Source organism: Mustela nivalis, assembly GCF_964662115.1.
Source record: "Mustela nivalis genome assembly, chromosome: 17".
NCBI lineage: Eukaryota > Metazoa > Chordata > Mammalia > Carnivora > Mustelidae > Mustela > Mustela nivalis.
The window spans coordinates 18,309,491-18,336,151 of record NC_139036.1 but is presented as its reverse complement, the minus strand read 5'-3'; the positions used below and the strand labels follow the sequence as shown (position 1 = coordinate 18,336,151).

The 26,661-nt window shown below is 56.6% G+C and overlaps 1 protein-coding gene across 1 annotated transcript in view; it reads left to right on the top strand.

Moving 5' to 3' along the window:
* The first annotated feature begins 7,339 nt into the window (after positions 1-7,339).
* DOC2B (double C2 domain beta) overlaps positions 7,340-26,661 on the top strand; it is a 32,367-nt gene continuing 13,045 nt past the window's right edge. The window contains exons 1-6 of the mRNA XM_082707172.1: positions 7,340-8,028; positions 15,789-15,868; positions 18,851-18,925; positions 21,545-21,654; positions 21,823-21,949; positions 24,469-24,626. Of these exons, the coding sequence (XP_082563298.1) occupies positions 7,656-8,028; positions 15,789-15,868; positions 18,851-18,925; positions 21,545-21,654; positions 21,823-21,949; positions 24,469-24,626 (923 nt within the window). The 5' untranslated portion in view covers positions 7,340-7,655. The remainder of the gene's footprint in view (positions 8,029-15,788; positions 15,869-18,850; positions 18,926-21,544; positions 21,655-21,822; positions 21,950-24,468; positions 24,627-26,661) is intronic.

Below are 26,661 nucleotides of genomic sequence, written 5' to 3'. Positions count from 1 at the left end.
CAGGGAAGGTGGTTGGCAGTTGAGGGGTCCACGACTGAGTCCTTGGTGTTGGCTGGCAGAGGTGTCAGGAGCCACTGGAACGACAGGGGAGGGACCGTGTGTATGTCGACGGGGACTGGGGTGCAGCGCGGTGGTAGGAGCCTCGGAAGGGTTTGTGGGGGCTCCACTGCCGAGGGATGGAAGGGGTTGGTGAAATGGTGGGGGAGGCCCGGGCCAACAGAAGTCTTGTTTCCAGAGAAGCAGGACTGTCTGGGACATAGGGACAAGGTTGAGAGGGAAGTCAGCGGTGGGAGGGAGCGTGTAGCTAGGGAAGCTCAGAGATGCATGGGCACTCAGGCCCCCCGGGTCATTGTGGACGGGAGTCCTGCTGGGGCGCTTAGTCAAGGTGAGGCCTCAGCAGCGGCCCCCTCTGCCCAGCGGAGGACCCAGGAAGTCAGAGCGCCCTCCCGTGGACAGTCCTGCCTCCGTGGGTCCAGGTGCTGGCTCCGGGCTCCCACCATCCCAGCCATGGAACAGGGATTAGAACTTGCCTCCAGGGCTGGAAATCCAGACAGTGGCATTTTAAATAAGTATTATTTTTTTATTTTTTTTAAAGATTTTATTTATTTATTTGAGAGAGAGAAAGAGCCTAAGAGGGGAGAAGGTCAGAGGGAGAAGCAGATTCCCCATGGAGCTGGGAGCCCGATGCAGGACTCCATCCTGGGACTCCGGGATCATGACCTTAGCTGAAGGCTCGCTTAACCAGCTGAGCCACCCAGACACCCTAAATAATTATAATTTTTTATTGAGGTACAATTGACATATATTTGTACAACATCATGATTTGATGTTGGGTTCAAGCCCAGAGGTATCTTACACACACATGAAAATATACATGTATATATGTATCCTCTTATTTACATACTGTTTATGCCTCTTTTTTTACTTAACCACACTTCTGAGGTAAAAAGGTTTTTAGTGCCTCAGAATATCAATAGATCTTCCCAATCCGTGCACACGAGCTGCCTTGTCCTTCCTGATGGTGCACACTATTCCACCACACAGGTGACTCCTTCTGTATTTGACCTCCCCCCTAACTGATAGAAACTCTTCAGTTTTCAGTTTTCTACATTTACTCTTGGCAGCACACGCCCACCCTTCGCAGCAAAGGTCTAACAGCACCGAGGAAGCGAGGAGAACAAATCCAATATAATGAGATGTCCTTTCTCAGCAGTCAGACTAACAAAAAGTCAAGTCTGGAGACACCACATGTGAGAACGAAGAACTCTCACGTGCGGCTGCTGGGAATGGAAGTGGTCACAACCGCTTTGGAGAGCATTCGGGCACTAAAGTTCTCTCTGTCCTTCTGCCCAGCCACTCTTTCTCTCCGAGGGACCGTAAAGGCACTGTCACACGTGGGCCAGGAGACAAGAATACCCATGACAGGGGACGCCAGGGTGGCTCAGTCGCTAAGCGTCTGCCTTCAGCTCAGGTCATGGTCCCGGGGTCTGGGGATCAAGCTCCGTATCGGCGGGAAGCCTGCTTCTCCCTCTCCCACTCCCCCTGCTTGTGTTCCCTCTCTTGCTCTCTCTCTGTGTCAAATAAATAAATAAAATCTTAAAAACAACCACAAAGCAAACAAACTGAGCTAGATGCACGCACCCACAGAAGTGAATCTCACAAACCATAGGAAGTGGAAAAAATCAGCTGAATAAGGCTATGTACCATATATCATTTACATGAGATTTTACAACCAGCAAGACAATACCACGCCTTGTTTACAGATGCGTATGTATTTAGTAAATGTAAAAATGGACACATGATGCGATGATAATCAATTTTGAGACAGTGACCTCCTCTGGGGAGAGCAATGGAATGGAGGAGGAATATCGGGGCATTTCAAATGCATCTGTATTTCTTTTTTAATTGTGGGAATTAAATGTTTAGCTTTCTGGGGAGCCTGTAGTGTTTTATTTGTAAGCTGGCGGTGGGTTTAAGCAGTCTTTAGATTATCCTCCGGGCTTTTCTTGTATGACTGAACTATTACCTGAACTTTAAAAGTAGAATGAATTAAAGTTGGAAGCCACCATTTGCACTGTGAACCCTTTCTGAATTGCATCATTAATATAAAGCTGTTTAAGGGAACATGTGCAGCTGTTGACCTAGGCTTCAAAATTGACAGTTAGAGCTCCTGCCCATTCTAACCTCCACTAACCGCTGACATGGCCACGCCCATCCTACAGACACTCAGACAGGACCCTGGGCTCCAGCAGCTCTGGGGCCGCCTGGGGCAGGGCCCTTCCTCACCTGGGCTGTCTCCCAAGCAAGCCTCAGACTACACCCCTGTCCTCCAACAGGTCATTTCCGGATCTGCCTCTAAGAATTCTGTCTTATCCTTTGCTGGCATCTGATCTCCCCCAGAGGCAGCCTGATCCCAGGCTCAGTCCCTCCAGGCAGGTAAGCCTCTCCCCTGGGTCGCTTTCCTTCCAGCAGCAGAGACAGAGCTGTGGTCCTTCCACCCAACCCCTGGGTGTGAGTCTGGGTTCTGCCTCCTGTGACCTTGGGCCAGGTACCCCATCTCGGCAGGCCCATTTCTTCACAGGGGAATTAAGAGGGGCAGGTGAGGGGCTCACACATCCGTGGTCCGCACAGCACTGGACAGATGTCCCAGAAGGAGGAAGGCAACGAGCATCCCTAAGCCACTTAGCCCTTCTCTGCAGCTCAGGAGCATTTGAAACCTACAAAACAACGCCATCAGGTAAGTGTTACCTTTTCCCCACTGGTAGGCGTAATGCTAGTAAATGCATTTATGCACTTAAGGTGTTTATGAGAGTGTGCATGCATAATAAATGATCACATCCAGTGTGCCTCTCGGCAGCCACAGGCTACCGTGCAAACACTTACGGGGCCTCGCTTACTCGGTATTGCATCACGCTTCCCATGCTGAGGCCACTGTGTAGGGCAAAGAGGAGGCAGCGGTCTGCTTTCCATCACTGGAATCTAAAGAAAAGGGGGACAGACCCCCTGGAGAATGTAACACAGGGCCTGTCACAGGGGAGGGGCTCAATATATGCCTGGGAAAGTATGGATTCTCAAGAGCCCCTGGGAGGCCTCTTCACCAACCAGCCGCGGTGCTGAGAATCAGCCCCTCCTTTGGGTAAAAGATTCCTAGGAATATAGAGAAGGTTCTTTCAGCATAACATGCCAAGAGCTCCTCCAGCAATCCGGGAAGAGTGGAAATTGGGGGTACGTGTCAGGGCAGGGTCAGGGAGGGCCCTTCCTCCCCGGGCCCATGGACCCCAGCCAGCCAGCCAGAGATGCCAACCAAGAACATCTAACCAAGTGCAGGGTCATTTCCCCTAAGATGTCTGTCACCTTCTGGAAGGAAAGGCTTTAACTGGTCATTCTCAGCCAGGAAAAGAAGTCACAATGCCCAAAGTGGTGTGTGTGGGACTCTGCCAAAGTACTCTAGAAATTCCAACACCTACCTCCGCCTGGGTGTTGCACATTGGCCAGTTTTGAGGCAGCAAAATGGGTGGAGAATCGGGGTATTATTAAACCTTAGCATCTTCTAATCCAGAGATTCGCATAAAAATAATTTTGCATAAAAATAATTCAGGGGTGGGGCGCCTGCGTGGCTCAGTGGATTAAGCCACTGCCTTCAGCTCAGGTCATGATCTCAGTGTCCTGGGATCAAGTCCTGCATCGGGCTCTCTGCTCAGCAGGGAGCCTGCTTCCCCCTCTGTCTCTGCCTGCCTCTCTGCCTACTTGTGATCTCTCTCTCTGTCAAATAAAATAAATAAAATCTTTAAAAAAATAATAATAATTCAGGGGTGCTTATTAAGATGCATCCTGAGTCTTCACACACATATCTGAGTCAGTGGGTGTGAGGTAGGGATCTGGAATCTGCATTATTAACAAGCTTCCTGCTGGTACAGAACCCTGGGCCATCCTTCGAGGAACCCACTTCTACTTCATTGGATGGAGGCCTTATGGGGTGGGGGTGGTTCTCAGAAGCCTGTTAGGAGAAGCAGGTGTGGAGGAAGCGTAGGCCCAAGGTTCCTGAAGGCTGTGACTGAGGGCAGACTGACCCATTAACTCTGTTAAGGGCCGATCCAGCTGCCAACATGGAAGGCGATGTGGCGGATGGGGTCCAGACTTAAAGATCCTCATTCATGCCAGCCAGCACCCCAGCCTTGGCAAGTACATTGACTTCTCCCAGCACTTCGCCCAGCATCCTCACCTGATCCTTGCAGCAGACAAGAAGAGGGTTGCCCACTGCACTTCACTGGTAGGGAAACAGAGGCAGGCACAGGGCATACAGAGACGGTTTGCCCCAGGAAGGTAGAGGAAAGAGAATTACAATTGACCTTGAGTGCCTGTTGCATGCTAGGCACTTTATATCTCTCCTTTCCAGCATCTCTCACAAAATTGTCTGTGTCCTCCCCCATGCCACCAGTGAGATGGACGAGACTAAGGAAGCAACTTGCCCAAAGTCAGACATAGTTAGGAGCTGGGAGACAGTGGCTTTTGAATCTAAATCTGCCTGACTCCCCAGCCCATACTCTTTCTAGAAAATGGACACCTGCTCAGATAGCACCAATTCTATCCCTCCAGTGGATTCTACCCCATCTCAGTGTGGCTCTCCATTTTGCCCCTTGCTGGAGTGGAGGCTGGTCCACATATGCCATGCCTTTCTCCAAGGTGTATCCCAGGGTACCCTGACTCAGTGCTGTGGAGGCTAAGCTCTCCCTACTTCTTCTAGGCCCTCTGAGAGCCAGTACCTGCAGAGCTGAAAGCTGTGAGCTGATCTTCCAAAAAACCAGACTCACAGAAGGTCAAGAAGCCAGAAGGAGAGGTCAGTGCCCTTCTATCCCCACCCCAGTGAGCACAGAGATATTCCTTTTCTTTTCTTTTTTTTAAAGATTTTATTTATTTATGGGGCACCTGGGTGGCTCAGTGGGTTAAGCCTTTGCCTTCAGCTCGGGTCATGATTCCAGGATCCTGGGATCAAGTCCCGCATCGGGCTCTCTGCTCAGCGGGGAGCCTGCTTCCCTCTCTCTCTGCCTGCCTCTCTGCCTACTTTGATCTCTGTCAAATAAATAAATAAAATCTTTTTTAAAAATTTCTTTTTAATTTTTATTTATTTATTTACTTAATTACTTATTAGAGAGAGAAAAAGGGTGAGCACAAGCAAGGGGAGGGAACAGAATGAGAGAGAGAAGCAGACTCCCTGTTGAACATGGAGCCCCACGTGGGGCTCCATCCCAGGATCATGACCTGAGCAGAAGGCAGATGCTTAACCAACTGAGCCACCCAGGCGCCCCCAGAGGTATACCTTTGACGTCAAAAGGACACAGGGTCGGGAGTCAGGATATCCACTCTCATTCCCAGTCACTTGCCTTCCTGAAGCCTCAGTTTCCCCAATTATGAAAAGATGACAGCACTCTCTCTCCTCAAGTGAAAGAATTATGAAATGATGCTTCAGTTTGTCTGTATTTTAATACCCGTATCATTACATAATCACTTTGTGAAGTAGCCACCTTGGGACAGAAGTAACTCTGTGCCTGTTTAAGGACGAATCCCCTTAGCATTCCCAGGAATGAGAAATCCACTATGTTAGGCTTCCAGGCTCTTCTGTCCTTCCCTTGGCCTTTGACCCCTCGAAGGCTTAATTTTTCTCCTACCAGGATCCCAGAGGGTCCTTAGGGCCCCCCCCTCCAGGCCAGTCATTCACCCCTATCATAACCCCTGAGACTATTGGCCCCTCCCACTTCCCCTCCTCTTCCTCCTGAGTTCTGGCTGTCTCTATCCCGGAAGCTCAGAAAGAGCTCTGGGGGACAACATTTAACCTGTGTTTCCAGCTCTGCTCTGACCCCTGGAGCTTTGTAGGGGTGGGGGAGGAAGAGACAGAGGAGGGGGTGTCAGGACAACTGGGTTTCTCATCCCAGCTCTGATACAAGCCGGCATCACTAAGGATAAGTCCGAGCTTTGATTTCCTCACCTGAACATGAGAACAGTATATCCTGTTTACAACGAGGCATGATGTGAAGAATCAATGCAGTGAGCGCTGTGACCGTTCTTGATACAGCGCAGTGACTGGCACCACCCAGGGCAGAACCGACCCAAGACAGCATGTGGTTCTCCATCCTTTCCCACCAGTGAGACTTGTCTCCCCAGGGAAGGGAGAAGAGAAAGCCAACCCTATCGAGCACCTCTGTTCAGGGGTCTCACCATAAGGCTGGTGGGTTGGAATTAGCCCCATTTCACAGATGAGAAAACTGAGGTTCAAAGACATCAAAGATCTCAGAATGTAGCAGCTTGAAGTGATGGGAAAAGGCCTCTTCTCTCTTCTCTCTGCTCCCCAGCCTTTCAAGGGGTTATGGTGGAGGGAGGGACACAGACTTGGGACTCCTCATTCAGACTCGTGGAAGGGATCCAGCCGGTACGTCCCTAGAAACCAGGGAGTAAACAGGATTCTGCCCTGGCCCAAGGCTTTCCAGAGACACACCTGTATAAGCAGCAGCCATTCCCAACAGAGCTCTGTTCTGGGAAAGCACTGGGCTGTCCAGATTTGTTTAGTTCTCTGACTGTGTGGGGGAGCCTGAGTCCTTGTGCAGGCGAGGCCCTGCCTCCCCACCTCTGCCTCATCCATCACTCACTGGGAAGGGGTCTTCTGCCCAGGACCCTCTCCTGAGCACAGCCTGTGTTCAAGGTTTTTACCCACCCTGTCCCCATGGGGAGAGGGGGGAGACAGGGCCCTCCACTGACCAAGTGAGGGACTGACTCAGAGTTACAGAGAGTGTGTGCTTGTATGTGACCTGAGAGGAAGTGTGAACAGGCTGTGCCTACAATGACCTTGGACCACCGAGGATGTACATGTCCTCCTAGTATGTCAGCAACCTGTCCCCACACTCCTAGGAGGGTGGCCGTGAGTTCTGTAGATGTGGGGAAAGGGGAGGGCTGTGCTCTGAGTCCCCCATCACTTCCAAAGGTGTGTTTGCGTATCCTGTTAGGCAGGTGTGTGAAGGGGGCTTAGGGTACCACAGCAACCTCAACCAGCCCCATACGGATACATGTTCATGTATGTGTCCTGCAAGTGTGAGCTGGTGGACGCTTCTGCCACACGCTCCTGTGTGCTTGGGGTGAGATCTGGCACACCCGCGTGTGTCCTGTGAGAGCGGACAGAACCCCACAGGAGGCTGGCATGAACGGGAACGTGCGAGTGTGCGTCGAACGGGAACGTGCGAGTGTGCGTCCTGCTGCTCCCCGCTCGGCTTCTCGGCGGGCCTGCCGGTGTGCACGAGTGGAAGACGCCCGGTGCCCGCGGGTGTGCGCGCGCCGGTGCCAGCGCGAGTGAGTGCGGCGCCGCTCGCTCCGCTCCGCTCCGCTCCCCGCCCGCCCGCGCAGCCCGCACACTCACACTGCTTGGTTGCTGCCGGGTGACGCGGGCTGGGCCCGCCCCCCGCCTGCCGGCCCCCGGCACTCACTAGCCGGCCGCCGCCGTGCAGGCAGCAGCCACATCAGGACCGTCCGGGGGCGCCGCCGGCGATGCCCTCAGCCCTCGCCGCGCCCAGCCGGGCCTGCTGAGCCGCACCCCCTCCCACCCCCAACCCCGGGCCGGGGCCGCGCCGGGCCGGGGCCGGGCCGCGCCCGGGTGGGGCCGTGCTGCCTGCATGACCCTCCGGCGGCGCGGGGAGAAGGCGACCATCAGCATCCAGGAGCATATGGCCATCGACGTGTGCCCCGGCCCAATCCGGCCCATCAAGCAAATATCCGACTACTTCCCCCGCTTCCCGCGGGGCCTGCCCCCGGACGCCGGGCCTCGCGCCGCTGCGCCCCCGGACGCCCCCGCGCGCCCCGCCGCGGCCAGCGCGGGCCGCCGAAGCCCCTCCGACGGCGCCCGCGACGACGACGAGGATGTCGACCAGCTCTTCGGAGCCTACGGCGCCAGCCCGGGCCTCAGCCCCGGCCCCAGCCCCGCGCGGCCGCCCGCCAAGCCGCCCGAGGATGAGCCCGACGCCGACGGGTACGAGTCCGACGACTGCAGTAAGTTTCCAACTCGCCTACTTCCCGTCCCCTTCCCCGGCCCGGCCTCTGGCGCGCTCCCCCGACCCCGCGGGTCTCCCGACCCCGTGCGGTCTCCCTTTTCGCCGGTATCCACCCCCGCCTGTAGCGGTCCCTCGCCTGCTCCGTGCGCCCTCCGCGCGCCCTGCAGACCCAGCCCCGATCCTTCCCTGACCCGCACTGGGGAGGTGGGAAGTTTGGGGGCGCCCCCTGAGGGCGTCCCATTTGCGGGGCCCGGTTCTCGGAACCCGCGCCGCGCCCCCTCTCGGCCCGCCGGCGGGGAGCTCCGGTGCGGGCGGCGGCTTTTGTTCCCGGGAAGGGCGGAGCTGCGCCCCGGGGAGACACCAGTTGCTGCCTGCCGCGCGGTCCTCCCCGCCCGGGAGCCCGCTGCGGGCCGGCCTCGCAGCGGAGGGGCCGGGCTCGGGCGGGAGGCGGCGGGCGCGGGGGCTGGGACTGGGCCGGCCTCCCGAGTGGGCCCGGCGGCCCGCAGAGCGCAGTGGCTCGGCTGGCGCCCGGGCCGAGCACCGGAGGACCGCGGGGCCGCTTGTCCTTTGGAAAAACCTTGGCGGTTCCTGCTCCCGCGTCCGTGGACCCCGCCGCGGCTCTGTCCCGGGCCGCCGACCTTCGCCCACCTGTTACGCCCGCTTTCCACCTCCAGGAAGGGCCCCCAGCCCGCACCTCCTCCTTCCCGGGCTGAGCCCTGAGCCCCGGGGAGGGGGCAGGCGCCAGGGGTCCCCCCGGGCTAAGGCCGGGCAGGGCCAGCGGGCATTCCTCGCCTTTCCGGTCTCTAAGGTGCCTGTCGCGCCGGAACCGGGAGTGGAGGGGAAACCGAGGCCAAAGAGGTTGCCGCCTGGTTCGGAAGGGGTTGGCGCGAGATGGGGGTGGGGCTGGGAGGTAGCGCTGTTCGCTAGGGCTCCTGCCCCGCTGGAGCCCCAGCCGCGTCACTCTCAAATCGGCCACACCAGCCCGGCCCGGGAGGTGGACCTTTCTGGGCAGGGGTCTCTCGCGGGTTTAGCCGAGGGACGCTCGGAGGGGTCCTCCCGCGTGCAGTGCAGCGAGGGTGGCCGCGCCTGGTTTGAGGACTCATGTGGGCCTAGGGCCAGGGGCCTGGAGCAGATCATGTGTCTCTGGAAGCTGAAGGTGGAGATTACCAGCACCACTGGGGGAGGTGGCCTACCTCTCATCGTCCTACCTAGGGAGGCCTGTCCGCCCTCCGCCGAGGGGACTGTCCCTTGTGCGCTTTCTTTGGGCCTGGATCTCCTCACTCTGGCCGGCACCGGGTGTGCTGAGGCCTTGCCCTCCCGGGCCTAGAGGTGAACAGTCCTCTCCCTTCACTTTCCTGCCAGATTTGGGAAATTGGATCGGTAGAGTTTATGCCCTCAGGTCTGTGCCTGGATCTCTCCCACCACACCCCCTCACCCTGCTCCTAGCACCCTGGGCACATAGCACCCCCTCTTCTGCTGTGAATCTGGGCAGGCCCTAACTGGGACCCAAGTCACCCCTTTGGATGCCCTGAACCCAATACCACTTCCGGAAGAAAGGGTAAGGAACTTGCTACCCTTCCAGCATCTTTCCTGCTGGACCAAGAGAGTGAACGGGGCAGGACAGAGCTTCCACAGGAACTCCAGGCGCCCCTCCTGGTGCCACCAAGGGCCCTCTGATGACACACTGTTACATGGTGAGAAATCCTGTCGTTTCTTTGGACTCTCCCTAAACACCCCCCCCCCATCCCAGGAAGAAGGAGGCCCGAAAGTCCCAAACTCAGGCCACTGCCTCATCTCCAGCCCATCAACTCCAGTCCTTCCTTCTCTGAGCACTGTCCCAGCAGCAGAGAGTGGGGCAAAGGGGAACAGGACCGGGGCTCGGGACCCAGGGAGCTCACCCGTCCTCACAGGGAACAGACTCACTTGAGCTTGGCAGCGCAGGGCCATGGGGGACACAGCCTTGCCCGCCCAGACGGAGGGCTGGCCACACTCATATCACCAGGCAGTCTGCTGAAAAGAGCTAAGGAGGAGGGTGTGTGGCTGAGCCAGGGCCAGCCTGGGCCCCCTCAACCCCTTCAAGGAGCAGCCCGCCCCAGTCTTGGATCCCATCAACAGCTGAGCAGACTTTGCAGGCACGGGAACACAGAAATCTAGGCTCCTTCCTGTGGTGGGACCAGGTTCTGCCACAGAACCGCTCCCTAGCCCATACCCAGGCCCGGGCCCCCTCTAGGCTCTGACAACCAGATCCCTAGAATTAGCCTAAGTGATTCAAGCCAGATGGTTCCTTACGGCTTTAGCCAGGGTTATGCTATTTGCTGCCCTAATTATTGGATTATCTCTGTTCTAACAAAAAGAAATTAGGGCGGTTGCTCTGTTGTCCAAGGCTGAGAATGAAAGACTTTTTCTACTCGACCTTTTCCCCCACCTTCTCTTTAAATCTTGTCCTTAGTTAAGTCACCTCAAGACCCAAGCATCAAATTCACATGTTCCAAACTGATCTAATAGGGGCCAAAGGCAGTCAATGTCAGGGTTAGACGTGTCCTCCCTCCCACTGGACTACAGTATGGGCTGGCCAAGCTGGACTCCGCTGCCTGCTGTCCCCCAGCCGGGCCCTGGGCCCCACCATCTGCACGTGTCCCTCCCCTGCCCACTGTCTCCCGCCCAGCCTCCCCCTGTGGAAACCCAGGTCCTTCTTCCAAGCTGTAAGAACTAGAATGTTTAGGTTGCAAGTAACAGAAAGTTCCAAGTGTGATAAACCGTGGGGACATTTGGGGTCATGTGACACCCAGATAAGCATAGGCAGTGGCTCGTTGGCATCCTCAAAGGCGATGGCTCTGTCTGCCTCTCCCCTCAGCCATGCTCTGCTCTCCTTAGGGTGTCCTCCCTCCTGGTCCTGGATTCCCGTTTCAGGTCCAGGTGTCACATGAAACCATAAGATCTTCAATTTGACAAGGACAAGTTTCCTTGCCCATATCTCAGTTGAAAAGCAAGGAAAGCTCTCCCAGGGTCCGCAGGAGACCTGTCCTTCCGTCCCATTGGCCAGAATGGCATCACATGCCCATGCGGACACCTGCCTCTGCGTGATTCATGCTGGGTGGGGTCAGGAGTGGTGCCGTTGGAGGCAGGGATGGAGTGGAGGAAGTGTTGTCCCCAAGGCCCTCAGCTGGGAGTGGTTCTCAGTCCCTGCTGGCTTTGCATCCCCTTCCGTGGAGCCCAGACATGTTGCTCTCAGACCATAATTTTAGGTACTCAACATTATAAGACCAGTTGTATGTCAGGCACTATTCGAGATTCACGGATGCCTGAGACTTGGTCTCTGACAAGAGGGAGTTCAGGGAAACCGAGATGAGCAAGAAGCCCAGCGGTGACAACAGGGAGGCAGGAAACCAAATGGGAAGTGCTATTTTGCAGAGTTTACCCATAGAGAAGGCTCTGCTCTGAGCCTGGGAGAAAGGAGGAAGCAGGCTGGCTGAGTAGAAGGAGGAAAGAGAGGCGCTCGTGGTGGGGGGACTGCTGTGTGCAAGGGTAGAGGTAGAGGAGACAGCCCAGCAGAGGTGCCGTGGTCAAGAGGCTGAAGAAGGGGGGAAGATCCATGTTGAGACCAGAGTGGTCATATCATAGAGGCCCTTGAATGCTACACCGAGGAGGTTAAACTGAATCCAGGAGGCAGTGGTGAACCTTTGAATAATTGAAAGCAAGAGAATGAATAGACTTCTGAGGGCCCTAAAGTTCTAATTCTCTTCCTCTGAGCTCCAGGGAAGCAGGGACAGATGACTCATTCTTTTTTATACCCCCTGCAGTGCTTGGTTTGGTGCCTCAGTTTCCCCAACTATGAAATGGTTTCAACTCAGGCTTGACCAATTTTCTGTGGTTCTGTGCCACAGTTTTTAAAAACTATTTGTGAGGCTGACATTTTTCTTAGGGAGAGAGAGAAAGGAAGGAAGAAAGGAAGGAAGAAAACAACCAGCACCGATTTCCTATTCCCAAGGGTATACGGGTGAGGAAGGTTCAGGTGCAAACCAAGGTCAGAATGATGCTGTCAGTCTCCATCAGCAGAGTAAAGGGGTGTTTGGCCTTAGAGGAACCGACCGGGGCTTGAGCCTGATTTTCTCTGAATTAGCCCCATTAAAGCTCTATAATTATCGGCAGGCGAGTGACAACTCTCCAAGGCCCATTAGTGACCAACCCTCATTATTTTTCCAAGGATGTAAACTTTGGCCAGGACACGTGATTTCTGTGGGCGGAGGGCAGGACCCTGTGTCTCACGCAGACAAGCCCCTTTGCCTGCCCTTTGGGGCCTTCTCACCTGCACCACAAGCCCACAACTGCGTATCCAACTCAGAGACCCCTCTAGGATCGCAGCCCAGCCACTGCCCCTCCCCCGCGTCCCTGAGAGCAGCTTTGCTTTTCTCTGTTTCTCTGTGGCATCCCCCTAAGATTTCAGTTTTACTAAGTAGCAGACAAAAAAAAAAAAAAAAAAAAAAATGTTGGAAGCCACTAGGCTTAAGAAAGGAACTGTCAAGATGGAAGTGAAGAGGCCTGGATTCTGTGTCTCGTTCTGCTGGGCCGCCCTGACCAGGTCACCTCCCCTCTCTGAGCCTCATTTCGCTGAATGGGAAATGAAGACATTGGACTGTAAGATCCCTAAGAGAGCTCCACCACCAGCAGAACTCTAAAAATGGTGACCGTGCTTCTATTAATAAACTATTATTTCTTACAAAACCTCCATTGGAGTTTAAAAAAAAAAAAATCACACATTGTGTGAAGGGGCGCTGGGTGCGCTGTTCCTTCCTGGGAATGGATGACGGGTGTCCGTTTCACCGAGCCACGTCAGCCCTCCTTAAACAGGGATGCCTGCGGCGCCAGCAAAAGGGGCTCCTCTCTTCTCCAGGGTCTGAGTTTCCCAGTGGGGAGAAGGTGACCCCCACCATCTGGCTGGCTAGCCTTCTCTGAGAGCGGGAAATGGGCAGGGGTTGGAGGGTGTGTATCTTAACACATGGGCATCACCAAATCCCGAGCCTGTGAACAGCTGGAAGGCAAATTGGTTTGACGGGACCGGCCGTGTGGACGGACCATGCCCTCCTCGCTGATGTCACTGGTGTGGCTGAGGCCAGGGCCCTCCTCTCTGGAGGTGGACGTCTTGAGAGAACAAACCACGGGTAGGCCTGAACGGAACCACAGACCGACCGACCGTCACGCCAAGCCGACAGCTTTGGAAAATATCGTCTAAGCATGGACCTGGAGAATCTTGGGCCCATGGCTGTGTTCGCTGTGACAGGCATGGGGGGTCCCTTCCGGCACCCCCCACCTGCCCGCCTGCACAGGTAGGAGCCCTGATATAGGCCGCAGAGGGCCAGGTACGGTTGGCACCAAAGCACATGGACTCGACTCAGGAAAAGCAACTTGGGCTCTCCTCAAGGCCTAGTGACTCAGAGTTTGGGCACAATTCTGGCAAGTATTGGCACCTGGTTGTGTAGAAGAAACAAGTGACTATTGATAAAGGCAGGCGGGCTACTCGTGCAATCAGAGGCAAGTATTCTAAGAGGAAGTTTCAAGCTGATGGCAAAGGAGGAGGCAGAAAAATGGAGAAAACCTCGGAAAACCTCGTGCTGGGGATCCCTGGATCTGGGCCGCCACCGTGATACCCAGAACAGTCGTCGTGGTCATAGCGATGACTCAGGTCATGCAAGAGGGTGTAAGGGACCGTTTGTATAATCTCTTCACAAAGGCGGGGAGGGAGTGATCTACTTTGTAATGAGTTCATTCCAGAAGGCGTCTCAGGGGGCAAGTACGGTTATCTAGGAAAATCCCCTGGATGGGTCTGCTCCTTCTGTAATTACGTACTGAGCATGTTCTGTAGCCCAGGGGCTGTTACAGCGCGATGCCGTGAGGCAGATACTATCATGTCTCCATTTTGCAGATGAGGAAACTGAGCACAAATGCTGTCTAAAGTCACACAGCAAGGAGGCATGCGGCCAGGACTTGACCCCCGCCGGGGTGAGGTGTCCGAGGGCCGGTCTCGGTACCCCACATGTGCAAGGACAGAGATGAGCCAGGTGCCTTCCTAACCCTGTCTCAGGAGCTGGGGAGCAAGACATGCAGCTCAGTGCCCGCATCTCGGAATAAAGGGCAGCTCCACGCACATGGGCCTTCACTTGCCCATTTCTCCGCAAAGCCAAATGCTGCCATGCTAGCACCGCCCCCTCCCACCCCACCACCCCCACAGGATCCCAGGGATCTGTGGGCCGACAACTCAGCTCTGGCCTTGGCACGCAAAAGCAGCCATGGACCAGATGTAAAGAGATGAGTGTGGCTGAGCTCTGTGTGAATCTAGAACCATGTTGGGTGCCCCTGGCCTGAAGAACAGAGCCCCGCCCTCCCCCCAGCCTCCGCCCAGTGCCCAGCCCCCCTCCTCCAACCAGCCTAAGGTCTGATGCCCTTCCCCCTGGGCACCCCTATGCGCTGGCCGACTCATACTCATCTTTCATGGCCCAGATGAAGCACCACCTCCTCTGGGGAGCCTTCCCCTGGTGGCCCCCATTCACAGCCAGGCAAGGCGTATCCCTTGAACCCCTTTCACTCCTGGTTCACCAGACTCTGCTAGGGCTGATTCTTTTCATCTGTTTCTCCCATTACACCATGGGGCAGAATAGCATAGGATTCCTTGGGGCAGGAACCCCGCCTTAGGGATGTTTTCATCCCTGGAGTCCACCTGATTATGCTAAGGCTTGGTAAAGAAGAATGGATGAATGAATGAGTGGATGCCAGTTGAGCGGCCCAGCAGTCTGGCAGGATCTGGGTTTCTAAAGACTTCCTGTCAGTGCGCAACTTGCTGTCCAAGACTTGCCCCTGAGGCCTGCCCCCACACCTGCAACCCCCGCCCTTACGCCAGGAGCCACATGAACAGGACTGGCCACAGCTGCCCTGTGTGATTGCCCCCGAGGGCTACAGGTGTACCCAATTACCACTGAACGCTCCACCCAGCCCTAGGGAATCGACTGCTGCCTCTAAGAGGCTGGCCGGGAGCAGTGCCAGGACCTAGCTGCCTCCTTGCTGCCTGCCCTGGATCCCCCAAGGGACTAGAGAGACTGGGGAGCTGCAGTCCTGAGGGTTGCTGGGGGTGGATCAGCCAGTCAGCCCAGCTAGGGCCCCAGGGCTTCTCTCAAGGCCCTCTCACACAACCCTTGTGACATTTTTTTTTTCCCAAAATATTTTATTTCTTTGACAGAGAGAGAGAGTCCGCAAGTAGGCAGAGAGGCAGGCAGAGGGGGAGGAGGAAGCAGGCTCCCTTTCTGAGCAGAGAGCCCAATGCCGGGCTTGATCCCAGGACCCTGAGATCATGACCTGAGCCGAAGGCAGAGGCTTAACCCACTGAGCCACCCAGGTGCCCCAACTTGTGACATTTAACGGGTCAGGGAAACCAAGGCATGGACCAAGACTGACGGTTACACAAGGAGGACAGGAGGACAGAAACCTTTAGCTGAGTGTACGGGGAAGTACAACATTGGACCAGCCACAGGCCAGGCACCCCAGCACCATGCAGGGGCTGAGCCCCCCTCACTGAGCCTCCACTTCTCCTTCCTCTGGAACCTGAGGGGGCTAGTGCTCACTTCCCAGGGCTGGTGGGACTGGGGCACTGGGTGGAGGGCTTGCATGTACTAGGTGCTCTGCTAATGGCAGGCGCTGTGCGGCTGTGGGTGGGTGACCCTCCCCCGCCCACTGGGTGGCCGATGAGTTACCTGAGCCCTCTGTCCGCAGCTGCCCTGGGCACGCTGGATTTCAGCCTCCTCTATGACCAGGAGAACAACGCCCTCCACTGCACTATCAGCAAGGCCAAGGTAGGCCCCCGCCGGCCCCCACGGTCCCCAGGGTCCAGGGCCCTGGGTGGAGGTGAGGGGCTGAGGTCCGAAGGCCTGTTCTCACCACCGGTTCCTGTCCAGGCTCTGTGGCATCTGCTTGTGGGTGCAGGGCAGGGAGGGAATTCTTTTCCAATTCACTGCTCTAAAAAAAACCCTGCTGGATAGACCTTCAGGGAAGGAGTAGAGCAAAAAAGCAGGAAGAGAAAGAGAAGGAAGGCGGAGTAGCAGGGGGCAGAGCTGGGGAGGGGCTGTGGGAAGGGGGCAGGAAGGGGAGCGGTGACTGGTCTGTCCTGGTGGCCAAGTGGGGGGTTGGACTGGTTGCCTCTGGCCTCCTGCCATTCCCAGCACCCCAGACTCCTCCAGGCAGGAGAGTCCTCTCCTGTGGGCTCAGGGCCCCAGTCTGGCTCCTGGGTCTCTGGGCCTGATCAGGAGCATCTCCCCCTTTGGGCTGGTGGGCCTCAGCTCTCTCTTTAGCCATGCTGTTCGCTTCACCCCCTGCATCCATCCCTCTGGGAGGAAGGTGCCAAAGTTGATGTTCTCGCGCAAGGTAAGGGCCGTAGCGCGGCCTAGTGGGACTCCCAGTAGAGCCATGGAGGGGTCTGGCTCAGGCTCAGAGCAAGGAGCCTCCAGCAGAGCCGCCTGGGCCCAGACCCCACCGTCCATCCCAGCTGTGTGCTTCTGTGCCCCTCAGCACCCTAGCCAGGGCTCTGCCCACCCTGAGGGGCTGGCTGCCTGGTTCTGTGTCCCATGTCCCCACCCGGCCTCGGCCAGCACACCCGGACCGCCACTGTGGTAGACAGCGGTGTCTGCTTCAGGCACCCCAGAGGCCCCCACCGGCTGTCCTGGCCCTGCCCTCCCCTCAGGAGCTGCCTGGGCTGTGATGCCAGGGCTCCAGACCTGCCTCTTGGGAAGGAGCTGAGAACTGTGACTCCATGGCAGGGGGGCCAAGGTGGAGGGCAGCCTGCAGGGCCCGGGCAGAGCCCTTTCCCTCCCCTTCCCTCTAGTTTTGTAGAGGTTGTCCAGGCTTGGGAACTGGGAATGGGCATCTGCTGCCAGGCACCATCCCAGACACCAGGCCCCTTCTGTGCTGTGTGCTCTCCCTTCCCTACCCAGGCTCTAGAAGGACTGTGGGGTTGGAAGGGGTGGGGCACACGTGGGTCTCTGTGTGCACATGAGTGTCTTTTAGGGTGTGTCACTCAGGGCCTTGGAGGTGGGGGAGGAGAGAACCCCAAGCCATAGAAGGGCCCTGTTCTCCAGGTCATTCTCTGCTGAGTTCCCGTTTTGCAGGGGTGGGGCTGGTGCAGGCATGGGAGGAACGGCGGCTCTGGCTCTGGATCGGGGTTGGGCGGGAGCCAGAGGGAGTTAAGGAGGCTGAAGCAGGGTTGACAGGTAGAGCCCCTTGAGGAGCTCTGGGGGAGGCCAGAGGCTGTGCAGCCAGGCCCTTCTTGGCCACTACCCTGCAGGGAAGCAGAGCAGCTCGTTTGCTCGTCTCTAAAACCAGGTTCATCACCCCGCCTGGGTGGTGGCTGCAAGCCATGTAAGTGCTCAGTCCCAGCCACCGTCCTGGAGGACTGCCTGGTGGCAGAGGCCCAGCCCTGCCCACACAAACACGGACACCCTGGAGCTCAGGCCCAGAGGGACTGGGACAGTGCTGACCACCCGGCCAGTCCTGGGCACGTCAGGGACAGGTGGTGAGGGTGAGAGGAGGGACTTGAGTCTGGGAGGGCCACCTCCTCGCCATGGGGGCACACGTGGCCATGGAGCCCCAGCAGCTCCCACACAGCTCAGAGAGCCCTACACTGATCCTCCACCACCTTTCTGGCATCTTTCAAGGGGCCTGACACGTGGGGAAGGGGCACAAATGGCCTAGGACTAAGTCCTGTGTCACCATCGCCACCTCCACTCCTGGACCACACCTGGGAAGTAGGAACCAGTAACCCCTTTTATAGACCATAAAGCTGAGGCTCAGGGGACAGCACCTCCACCCCTTCCCTGGCTAAGCGAGCAGGAGCAGGGATCTGGGCCCCAGTCAGCCTGGCTCTGAAGCCTGCATGCTCCTTCCCAGAAGCAGAGCAGCAGGGGGGATTGGAGGCCCCAACCTCCTGTCTCAGCCCCTTTTATTTCCTCCCCCCCCGGCCCCCCACTCTTCAGACCAAACCAAGGTGGGGGGTGAGCGCCTCTGTTCTCCTGGGAGGCTGGCTGGGCAGTTCTGTGATGCTGCTGCCCCGCACGCCTGCGAACCACCGCAGAAGAAAAAGCACAATTTTCAGAGCTCAGAGCAGTCATGAGGTCAGCTAAGCCCCCGTCTGTTCTCCGTTCCCTTGGTTCCCTGGCTGTGTGCGCTTGACTGGTCGTTCCGCGTTAGTAAGGGGTGCCATCTTGTGGAGGGACCCTCCGTGGCCAGCCACGCTGTCTGGCCTCCTCGGATTCAGGCCAGCAGGGAGCTGTGGCAGATCCAGAGAGAAACTGAGGCTGGTCTCCAGGACCCAGAACCTTTTCCTGTGGTAAAGAGGGGAACCTTGGCGGTGAGTGGACGGGAGGGTGATGTGGACGTAGGGTCAGTGAGGGAAGTCCCCGTATTTGGGGAGTGGGGGAAGGGGAATCTGGAAGAAAGGCCTCCCCGAAGCAGGATAATGAGGACCTCCTTCAGAAGAGGGGGAGTCACTTGGCCTCCATGAAAAGGAGACTAGAAAGAGAAAGACTGGTCTGACAAAGACACCCTGAGACCCCTGTCCCAGGGCCAGGACATTTGGGGGGAAGGGGGAGCACACCAGCACTGAGCCATCTTCCCTGTTCTGAGAGCGTGGGCTCCAGGGGACCTCTGCAGAGAGGGTCCTGAATGGACCCAGCCAGGAGGCCTGGGGACAAGGAGTGCGTGCCCAGCGAGGCGCCCGGAGGCCCTGGCTGCTCTCTGTATCTCCAGCTCCCATTTGACACCTTCTGCCGTTCCCCTCCACTCAGGGCCTGAAGCCGATGGACCACAACGGGCTGGCAGACCCCTACGTCAAGCTGCACCTGCTGCCAGGAGCCAGTAAGGTGAGGGGTCCGCCCCAGGGCCTGCCAAACAGCACAGACTGCGGTGCCTGGGGCCCCCGCTGAGCTCGGCACGCACAGGGAGGCACACACTTCCCGTGCCCGCTTCCAGACCAAGCCAGCTGATGGGACCTCAGTGACTCACCACCACTCAGAGCACCTGGCCAGCCCCACAGCCCCCAGGCTTCCTGGGACCCTCCAATTGGCACAACTTGCCTGATGAAGTGGGGAAACCCTCTAGAGAATTCTAGGCCAGCATTTTATAAGAAGCAGACTGGGTTGGAGGTTACTATGTGTGGGGGAATAAAGGGCTCTGTGGCCAGATAACACCGGGAAGCCTTGTTAAACAGGTTCCTTTACTCTAGGACTTATCAGAGCCTTTAACATGTTGATGGGCTGCCCCATGATACCCCACAAAGGGGGATGGAGTGGATAGATTCTGCCCAGTTCTTGGGCCACAGAACCCTTATTCCTATACTAGGTGACCCAGCAGCCCGACCAAGCACGTGGGGTGCCTAGGAAAAAAGACATTTTTTAAAGAAAAGATTTGCTATTAAACAAAAGCATCAAGGTGACCTTCAGCACTGAAAGGTCAAAACTGTTTAGACATTCTTACATGTGTCTTACAGGTCAGTGGTGTTTAAATCTTAATTTCTTGGGAGGGAGAGTTAGATCATCTTTTCAGAGTTGGGTCTGGGATCCGCACTTTTCAAGGGGCAGGTTATGTGGACCCCATTGCTGGGGAGGGGATGGGGGTCAACGGGAGACTAGCAGCTTTGCTTCTGAGAGATCAGAGGGAGGCAGGGGGACATGGGATGGAGGACATCGGAGCGTGAGGAGCAGAGCCCAGTGGCTGATGGTCTCATCCCAGCCTCTTTCTAAGACCGAGAGCTGGGGGATCCCTTCAAGTGGGCTGATGATAAGAGTCTGTAATGGGAATGCCGTCCTAGGCAGAGGGCCCCCTTGCCACGGACTCTTCTAGGCCAGCTGAGGAGCTGGGACCCGAGTTGAGTCCGAGGCCCAAACCCTCTGGGCCAATGTGTAAGGGCTGAGGCTCCCCACTAGTCCAGGAGGGCTGTTGACAGGTGACATCTCCGGGAAGGCAGAGTGGTAGCCCAGGGAAGCTGCTCACCGCTCCAGGCCTCGCTGGCCCCCTGTTGCAGGTAGGAGTCCCCGGGCTGTGAGAGTAATGTGACCAGGGCAGCGTCCCCAATTCAGGAGCTCAGTGGCTGTGAGTCCCTAGACTCCAGGCCCCTAGAACAGGCAATACCAGAAGACTGAGTCCTAGGGACCCTCACACACAGACAGGATTCCCCTCATAGGGCAGTGGTTTCTACAAAGCAGGCTTCTAATAAAGCAGGTCCCCGGGGCGCCTGGGTGGCTCAGTGGTTTGGGCTGCTGCCTTTGGCTCGGGTCATGATCTCGGGGTCCTGGGATCGAGCCCCGCATCGGGCTCCCTGCTCCGCGGGAAGCCTGCTTCCCTCTCTCTCTCTCTCTGCCTGCCTCTCTGCCTACTTGTGATCTCCGTCTTTCAAATAAATAAATAAAATCTTTAAAAAAAAAAAAAAAAAGCAGGTCCCCAAAAAACCACGCTGAGAAAGAGGGATGATTATGTCCTTTCCTACAGCAGGAGCCTGGAGCTCGCAGAGGGGGAGTAAACTGCTGGGCTGTGTGGAGCTCCGGCAGGTGACCGAGCGGGGATCGGGACATAGGTGCGCAGAGTCTGAACAGGCAGGACCATGCGGAGCCCAAAGACCAAGAGTCAGAGAAGCACAGGGGAAAGAGGGGAGGCAGTGGGGCAGCTGGGACATGCCATCCCACAAGCATTTTCTGCCTGCGCAGAAGCAAGGAGATGTGTGGGAGAGCAGCCCCAGCCCCTCCTGCAGACCCCCCGCCCCCACCAGCACACAGTTGGGGGCTAGCAGTGGGGAGCCTCTGGTATTAATGTTCCGGGAGCTGCCATTATCTCCAACTTTTAGTGGCTTGCCACACACATGTCCTGTCTTCCAGGGCTGCGGGTTGGAGGCCGGCCCAGCTCCGGCATGGGTCAAATACGCTGTGGCGGGGCTGCCGTCCCGTCGGGGGGCTCTAGAGGAGAAGTGATTCCCATCCTTGTCCAGCATGGAGGCCACCTGCATTCCTTAGCTTTCAGCCCCTTCCTCCATCTTCCATACCAGCGCCCGCCTGGGACTTCTGTCCTTATGTGTCCTTCTGACGCTCCTCTCCTGCCTCCCTCTTCTGCTTTCCAGGGCCCTGTAATCACACTGCATGAGGCCTGCCCCTGCCCAGGTCACCTGGATAATCTCTGTATTTTAAAGTCAGTTGAGAGCGCCTGGGGGGCTCAGTTTGGTTAAGTGTCTGCCTTTGGCTCCGGTCAGGATCCCAGGGTCCTGACATTGAGCCCCGCATCAGGCTCCCTGCTCAGCGACGAGCCTGATGCTCCCCCTGCTTGTGCTTGCTCACTGTCACATAAATAAGATCTTTAAAAAAAAAAAAAAAAAAAAACGAGTAACCACCTTCACTCCCCTCGGCACATTCAGTTTCCGGGGACCAGGCAAGGCCATCCGGGGCTGTCATTCTTGAGCTCCCCTATGCCAAGAGCACCTTTTCCACTCTCACCAGGCAAATAAACTCAGAACGAAAACTCTCCGAAATACTCTGAACCCCACGTGGAATGAGACCCTCACTTACTACGGGATCACAGACGAAGACATGATTCGAAAGACCCTGCGGTGGGTGAGGGCCCCAGACTCCTTGCTCCCCACACCCCTCACCTGCAGGGACTTGCCCTGCCTCCCACTCCCCCTCCAGCCCCCCCAAATCCCTACTGACATTGGAAGCAAAATGGGAGCACCCCCCGCCGTGTGTCTGAAGAGCTGACCATGCCTCCTGTCCCCCAGGATCTCTGTGTGCGATGAGGACAAATTCCGTCACAACGAGTTCATCGGGGAGACGCGTGTGCCCCTGAAAAAGCTGAAAGCCAACCACACCAAGACGTTCAGCATCTGCCTGGAGAAGCAGCTGCCGGTGAGTGGGTGACGGGGCCCCACGGGCTATGCGGGGCCCTCCCTGCCAGGAGCGCCCACTCCACGCCTGGCCTGGCTTCAGGTGTGGGGGGAGCAGACCAGAATGCCCGTCCTCACGCAGCCTGGGCAGCAGACCAACTCCAGACGAGGTGAATGACCCAGGCAGAGCCCATGTGAGACAGTGAGCGGGGTCACGAAGGAAAGCCTGAGAGCTCAGTGGTTTCAATGGCGGTTCGGGGGCTGCTCCTGACAGAGGGAACAGCAGGTGGTAAGCCTGTGGGAGGCACAAGCAAGACGCCTGCTGCGGAGGGCCGGGGGTGGATGGGACTGGGTCCTAGGAGGGGGCGACCAGAGGGTGGGCAGGGGAGCTGGGAGCAAGCCATGCCTCTGGGTGAGGCCGGGCAGGGACAAGGGTTTCTCACTATTTTCACCGGCTCTCTCCGGGTGCAGGCTGAGAAGGAGAGCAGCCTGAGGGTGCGGAGGGCTGTGAGGGGATGAACCTGACCCAACCTGGGCTGGAGCCCCAGCGGAGGGAGAGAAGTGTGGGATCCTGGCGGAGTGTGCTGGCAGATGAGGCATTCCCTGAGTGGGGGGGGGGGGGGGGCAAGCACCTGGACAGATGCGGGGTCACTCATTGCGGAGGAGCAGCTGGGGAGGTCCGGAGCTCGACTAGAACAGGATGGGCATGAGGTGCCTGTGAGCTACCTCGAGGAGACAGAAAATAATTCTTGCCTAGAAATTGCAATTTTTAAAAAAATAATGTCAAAAGCAATCATGCTTCCTGTTGTCTGCAGCAGCTGAGCCCACCCAAACACTGTCCATCTGTGTCTCCCTCCCTCCCCCTCGCTCCTCCTCCCTCCCCCTCCCTGTTCCCATCTCTTGGGAGGCCTGGCCCTGTTCAGAAGGACTGGGAGGCATTGACCAAGAGGCCCCAGGGTCCTGACACCCTCCAGCAGCCTGGTGTTCAGGGCACAATCCTCTTTTTAGGACATTTTCCTCCTAGAGGCCTGGGCAAGGGGAAAGCTTAAGAGGACAGAGCCCAGTGGCCAACCTGTCCTTCCCCGGTGGGGCCTGGGCACTGGGACATGTGGCTGGTGCAGGCTGGCCAAGTCAAGCCCTGGGAACAAGTCGGCCTGAAGCCAGAATCCCAGCTCTGCCTTTTTGCATAACTTGATCAAATTTTATTCCCTTGTCACATTCTTTCCTACTCACAGACATTTGTATGATGGGTATAGCCTTTTTTAGTTTATTATCTGTCACTAACCAAAACCCAGTTTTTCCAAATGATCTGTGTCACTTGAAGACACCATCAACTCCTACTGTAGTGGTGTTGGAGTTTTGAACCCCAGCATGACACACAGCTGTGTGGGGACAGGAGCGCGCAGGTGTGTGTGTGTGTGTGTGTGTGTGTGCACATGTGTGTTTTTTCGGGGATGCAGAATGCGTGTGCGCACAGGTATGTTCCCGCACGTGGCTGGGTGGGAATGTGGGCTTGCCTTGTTTGAATTTGCTCGTGGCTCATCGCTCTGGACCCGGCAACGTATGGTGACCGCGGGAGTGCAGTTTAGGGATTGCCGTGACCGTAAAGACACTTCGGTGATACATTTTAGACTGTGTGGTCTGTGAACATTAGTCCTCAGTGAGGACTGAACAGCGCCCAGTTCCACGGGCTTCCTAGGAAATGACCCAGTGTATAACGTTCTATCCCTAGAAAGACGGTTGAAAACACTCCTGCTTGTTTATGATGTTTAATTTTCACGCTGCCCCCAAATTAGCACGAGATCACTGTTTAGGGAGACTATCCACACAAAGCCCTAAGCCAGAGGGGCGGGTCGTCCAATCTCACATGCCCAGTCAGGTCCGTTTATAACAGCAGCCGGCCCTGAGAGGGGCTGAGGCTTCATTTGAACTCAGAGTAAATGCAGCGTCAATTAGTCGTATCTGCTCCGGGTGTGGGAGTTGGGGAAGGTGGCCCTCCCTTGGCCTCCCAGGAGCTCCACCTTCAGAGAGGTGTAGGCATGGCTCCTGCCTCTGAGGAGCCCCATGGGGCATCACGTTAGTGACAGAGGACCATCTGGGCAAAGGGACATGGCTGGGACTTCAGAAAGGCCCTTATAAGGAGGGGCCCTTGGGGCTCTAGCTGGGGTGTCCAAGGGTGGACGGAGTAAGGAGAAGGAGTTCCAGAACAGCAGGAGCCAGGCGGTGGAAAGTGGCCTCAGGAGGGTAAGGAATGGAAACTCTCAGGGTAGCTGGGGCAGGGAGGTGGAGGGGGACACCTCCAGCTGAGGTCTGATCCCTGAGGCCTAGACAGCCCCTACTTGCCTCCCTGCCCCCCTTGGGGTTGGCAGTATGTCAAAGCTCTGTCTTCTGGGTGCTCCCCAAGGGGGCTGCAGGAGGCACCTGCAGGGGGCTGAGGCCAGGGTGACCGGCCTTCCCAGCCCCAGGACCACCTCAGTCGCCCATGGCTGAGGAAGGGCATTGGAGCAGGTGAGGACCGCCAGGTGTCTTCCTGCCCAACAGGTGGACAAGACTGAAGACAAGTCCCTGGAGGAACGGGGTCGGATCCTGATCTCCCTCAAGTACAGTTCACAGAAGCAGGGCCTGTTGGTTGGCATTGTGCGCTGCGCCCACCTGGCTGCCATGGACGCCAACGGCTACTCGGACCCCTACGTGAAGACGTGAGTGTGTGGCCCAAGCCAGCCATCTCCTTCCCCCCATCCCCTCAGCGTAGGGAACACTGACGGCGCTGGCAGCACAGCGGGCAACTGCACCCATGGGGGCATGCCCTCTGCTGTGCTCCTTTGGCAGCACTGTGGGTTCAGGCTGGTCAGCCCCAGTTCACAGATGAGGAAACTGAGGCCTATGGAACTTGAGTGGCGTCCCAGGTCATACAGAGAGAGTAGTTTTCTCCCGACTCTGCATTCAGACCTCACCTTGACTATGACCTCAGGAGGGGCCGTAGCAGGCTGGAGGAGAGGGTGGGCCTGGGCCAGGAGATCCATGAACACGCTCCACCGGGACACAGTGCTGCCCCTGGGCACCCAGCCCCATGCTGCTGCCGCGGGTGCTGTCGCCCACCCTCCTGGCGGGGCTCCCGCTGGTGCTGGCGAGAAACCCGAAGTCAGGGACCTGTGCGAGGCAACAGGGGCCCCAGGTGAGGCTGTGGTCCTTGCTCTGAGAGGAAGGCATGTGCTGTAGCCCTTCAGAGAACGAAGCAGGCAGCATGGCGAGCACCATCAGTGCTCTGGGCCTTCCGCAAGTAAAAGATGGATATTATTCTGGGTTCACAGTGAGACTTTCTTGGAGGAGGGGACACAAGGAGGAAGTTGGCTCCACGGAAAGGAGGTATTCCTGTTTAGGTAGAGGAAGAAAGGAGCTAAGACACAGCAACAGGGATGACCTTGGCCTGAGGGGACAGTGAGGAGCTCCAGGTGCCGGAGGCCATGGGAGGCCAGGGCTCCCGACTGCATGACTCTGGGGCTACCATTCCCGCTGGCCGCTGTTCTCTTTCTGTCAGTTTTAAAATCCTACTACAGGGGCACCTAGCTGGCTCAGTGAGTGAGTGAGTGATTCTTGAGCTCGAGGTTGTGGGTTCGAGCCCCATGCTGGGTGTACAAACTATTTATTTTGAAAGATTTTATTTTATTTTTTTCTTAAGGATTTATTTATCCGACAGACACAGCGAGAGAGGGAATATAAGCAGAGGAAGTGGGAGAGGGAGAAGCAGACTTCCTGCCGAGCAGGGAGCCCGATGCAGGGTTCGATCCCAGGACCCTGAGATCATGACCTGAGCCTAAGGCAGACACAATGACTGAGCCACCCAAGTGCCCCAAAGATTTTATTTTTAAGTAAAGAAATAAGATCCTGTCACAAAAATTGTGCTGCCACTTTGGAAAACGGGCTGGCAGTTCCTCTAGAAGTTAAACATGTAGTTACTGTGTGACCTACCAATCCCACTCCCAGGTACCTACCCAAGAGACACAGACACACCTGCCCATACAAACGCTCGCGCATGCGCGCTTATAGCAGCATTATGCGCAGTAGACAGAAGGCAACCACCTAGATGTCCATCAACTGACGATTGGAGAAACAGCCACAGGATGGAATGTTATTCAGCTATAAAAAGGAGTGAAGGGGTGCCTGGGTGGCTTGCTCGGTTAAGTGGCTGACTTGATTTTTGGCTCAGGTCCTGATCTGAGGGTTGTGGGGTCGAGACCCTTGTCAGGCTCCACACTGGATATGGAGCTTGAGATGCTCTTTCTCCCGCACCCCATCCCCACATTGTGGTCACTCAGTCTCTCTTAAGAAAATTTTTTTAAAGAAGTGAAGTCCTTATTCATGGTATAACATCTCTGAATCTTGAAAAGATTATTGCAAAAGATTATGCTAACTGAAAGAAACCAAACACAAAGGACCACACCTTACATGATTTCACTTATGTGAAAGTCTGAAATAGGCAAATCCATTGATGCAGAAAGCAGATTAGATTAGTAGTTGCCAGGGGCTGGGGGAGGGTGGGGGTGTGGAGAGGGAGCACCTGGATTTCTTCCTGAGGAGAAGAAATGTTCTAGAATTGACTGTGACAACTGCACAACTCTAAATGGACTAAGCCATTCAGTTGTATGCTTTAAAAGGGCACATTCTACAACTTCTGAATCGGATTTTCCTAGAGCTGTTACTTCTTAAAACTCCAAGGTCAAGGGGCACCTGGGT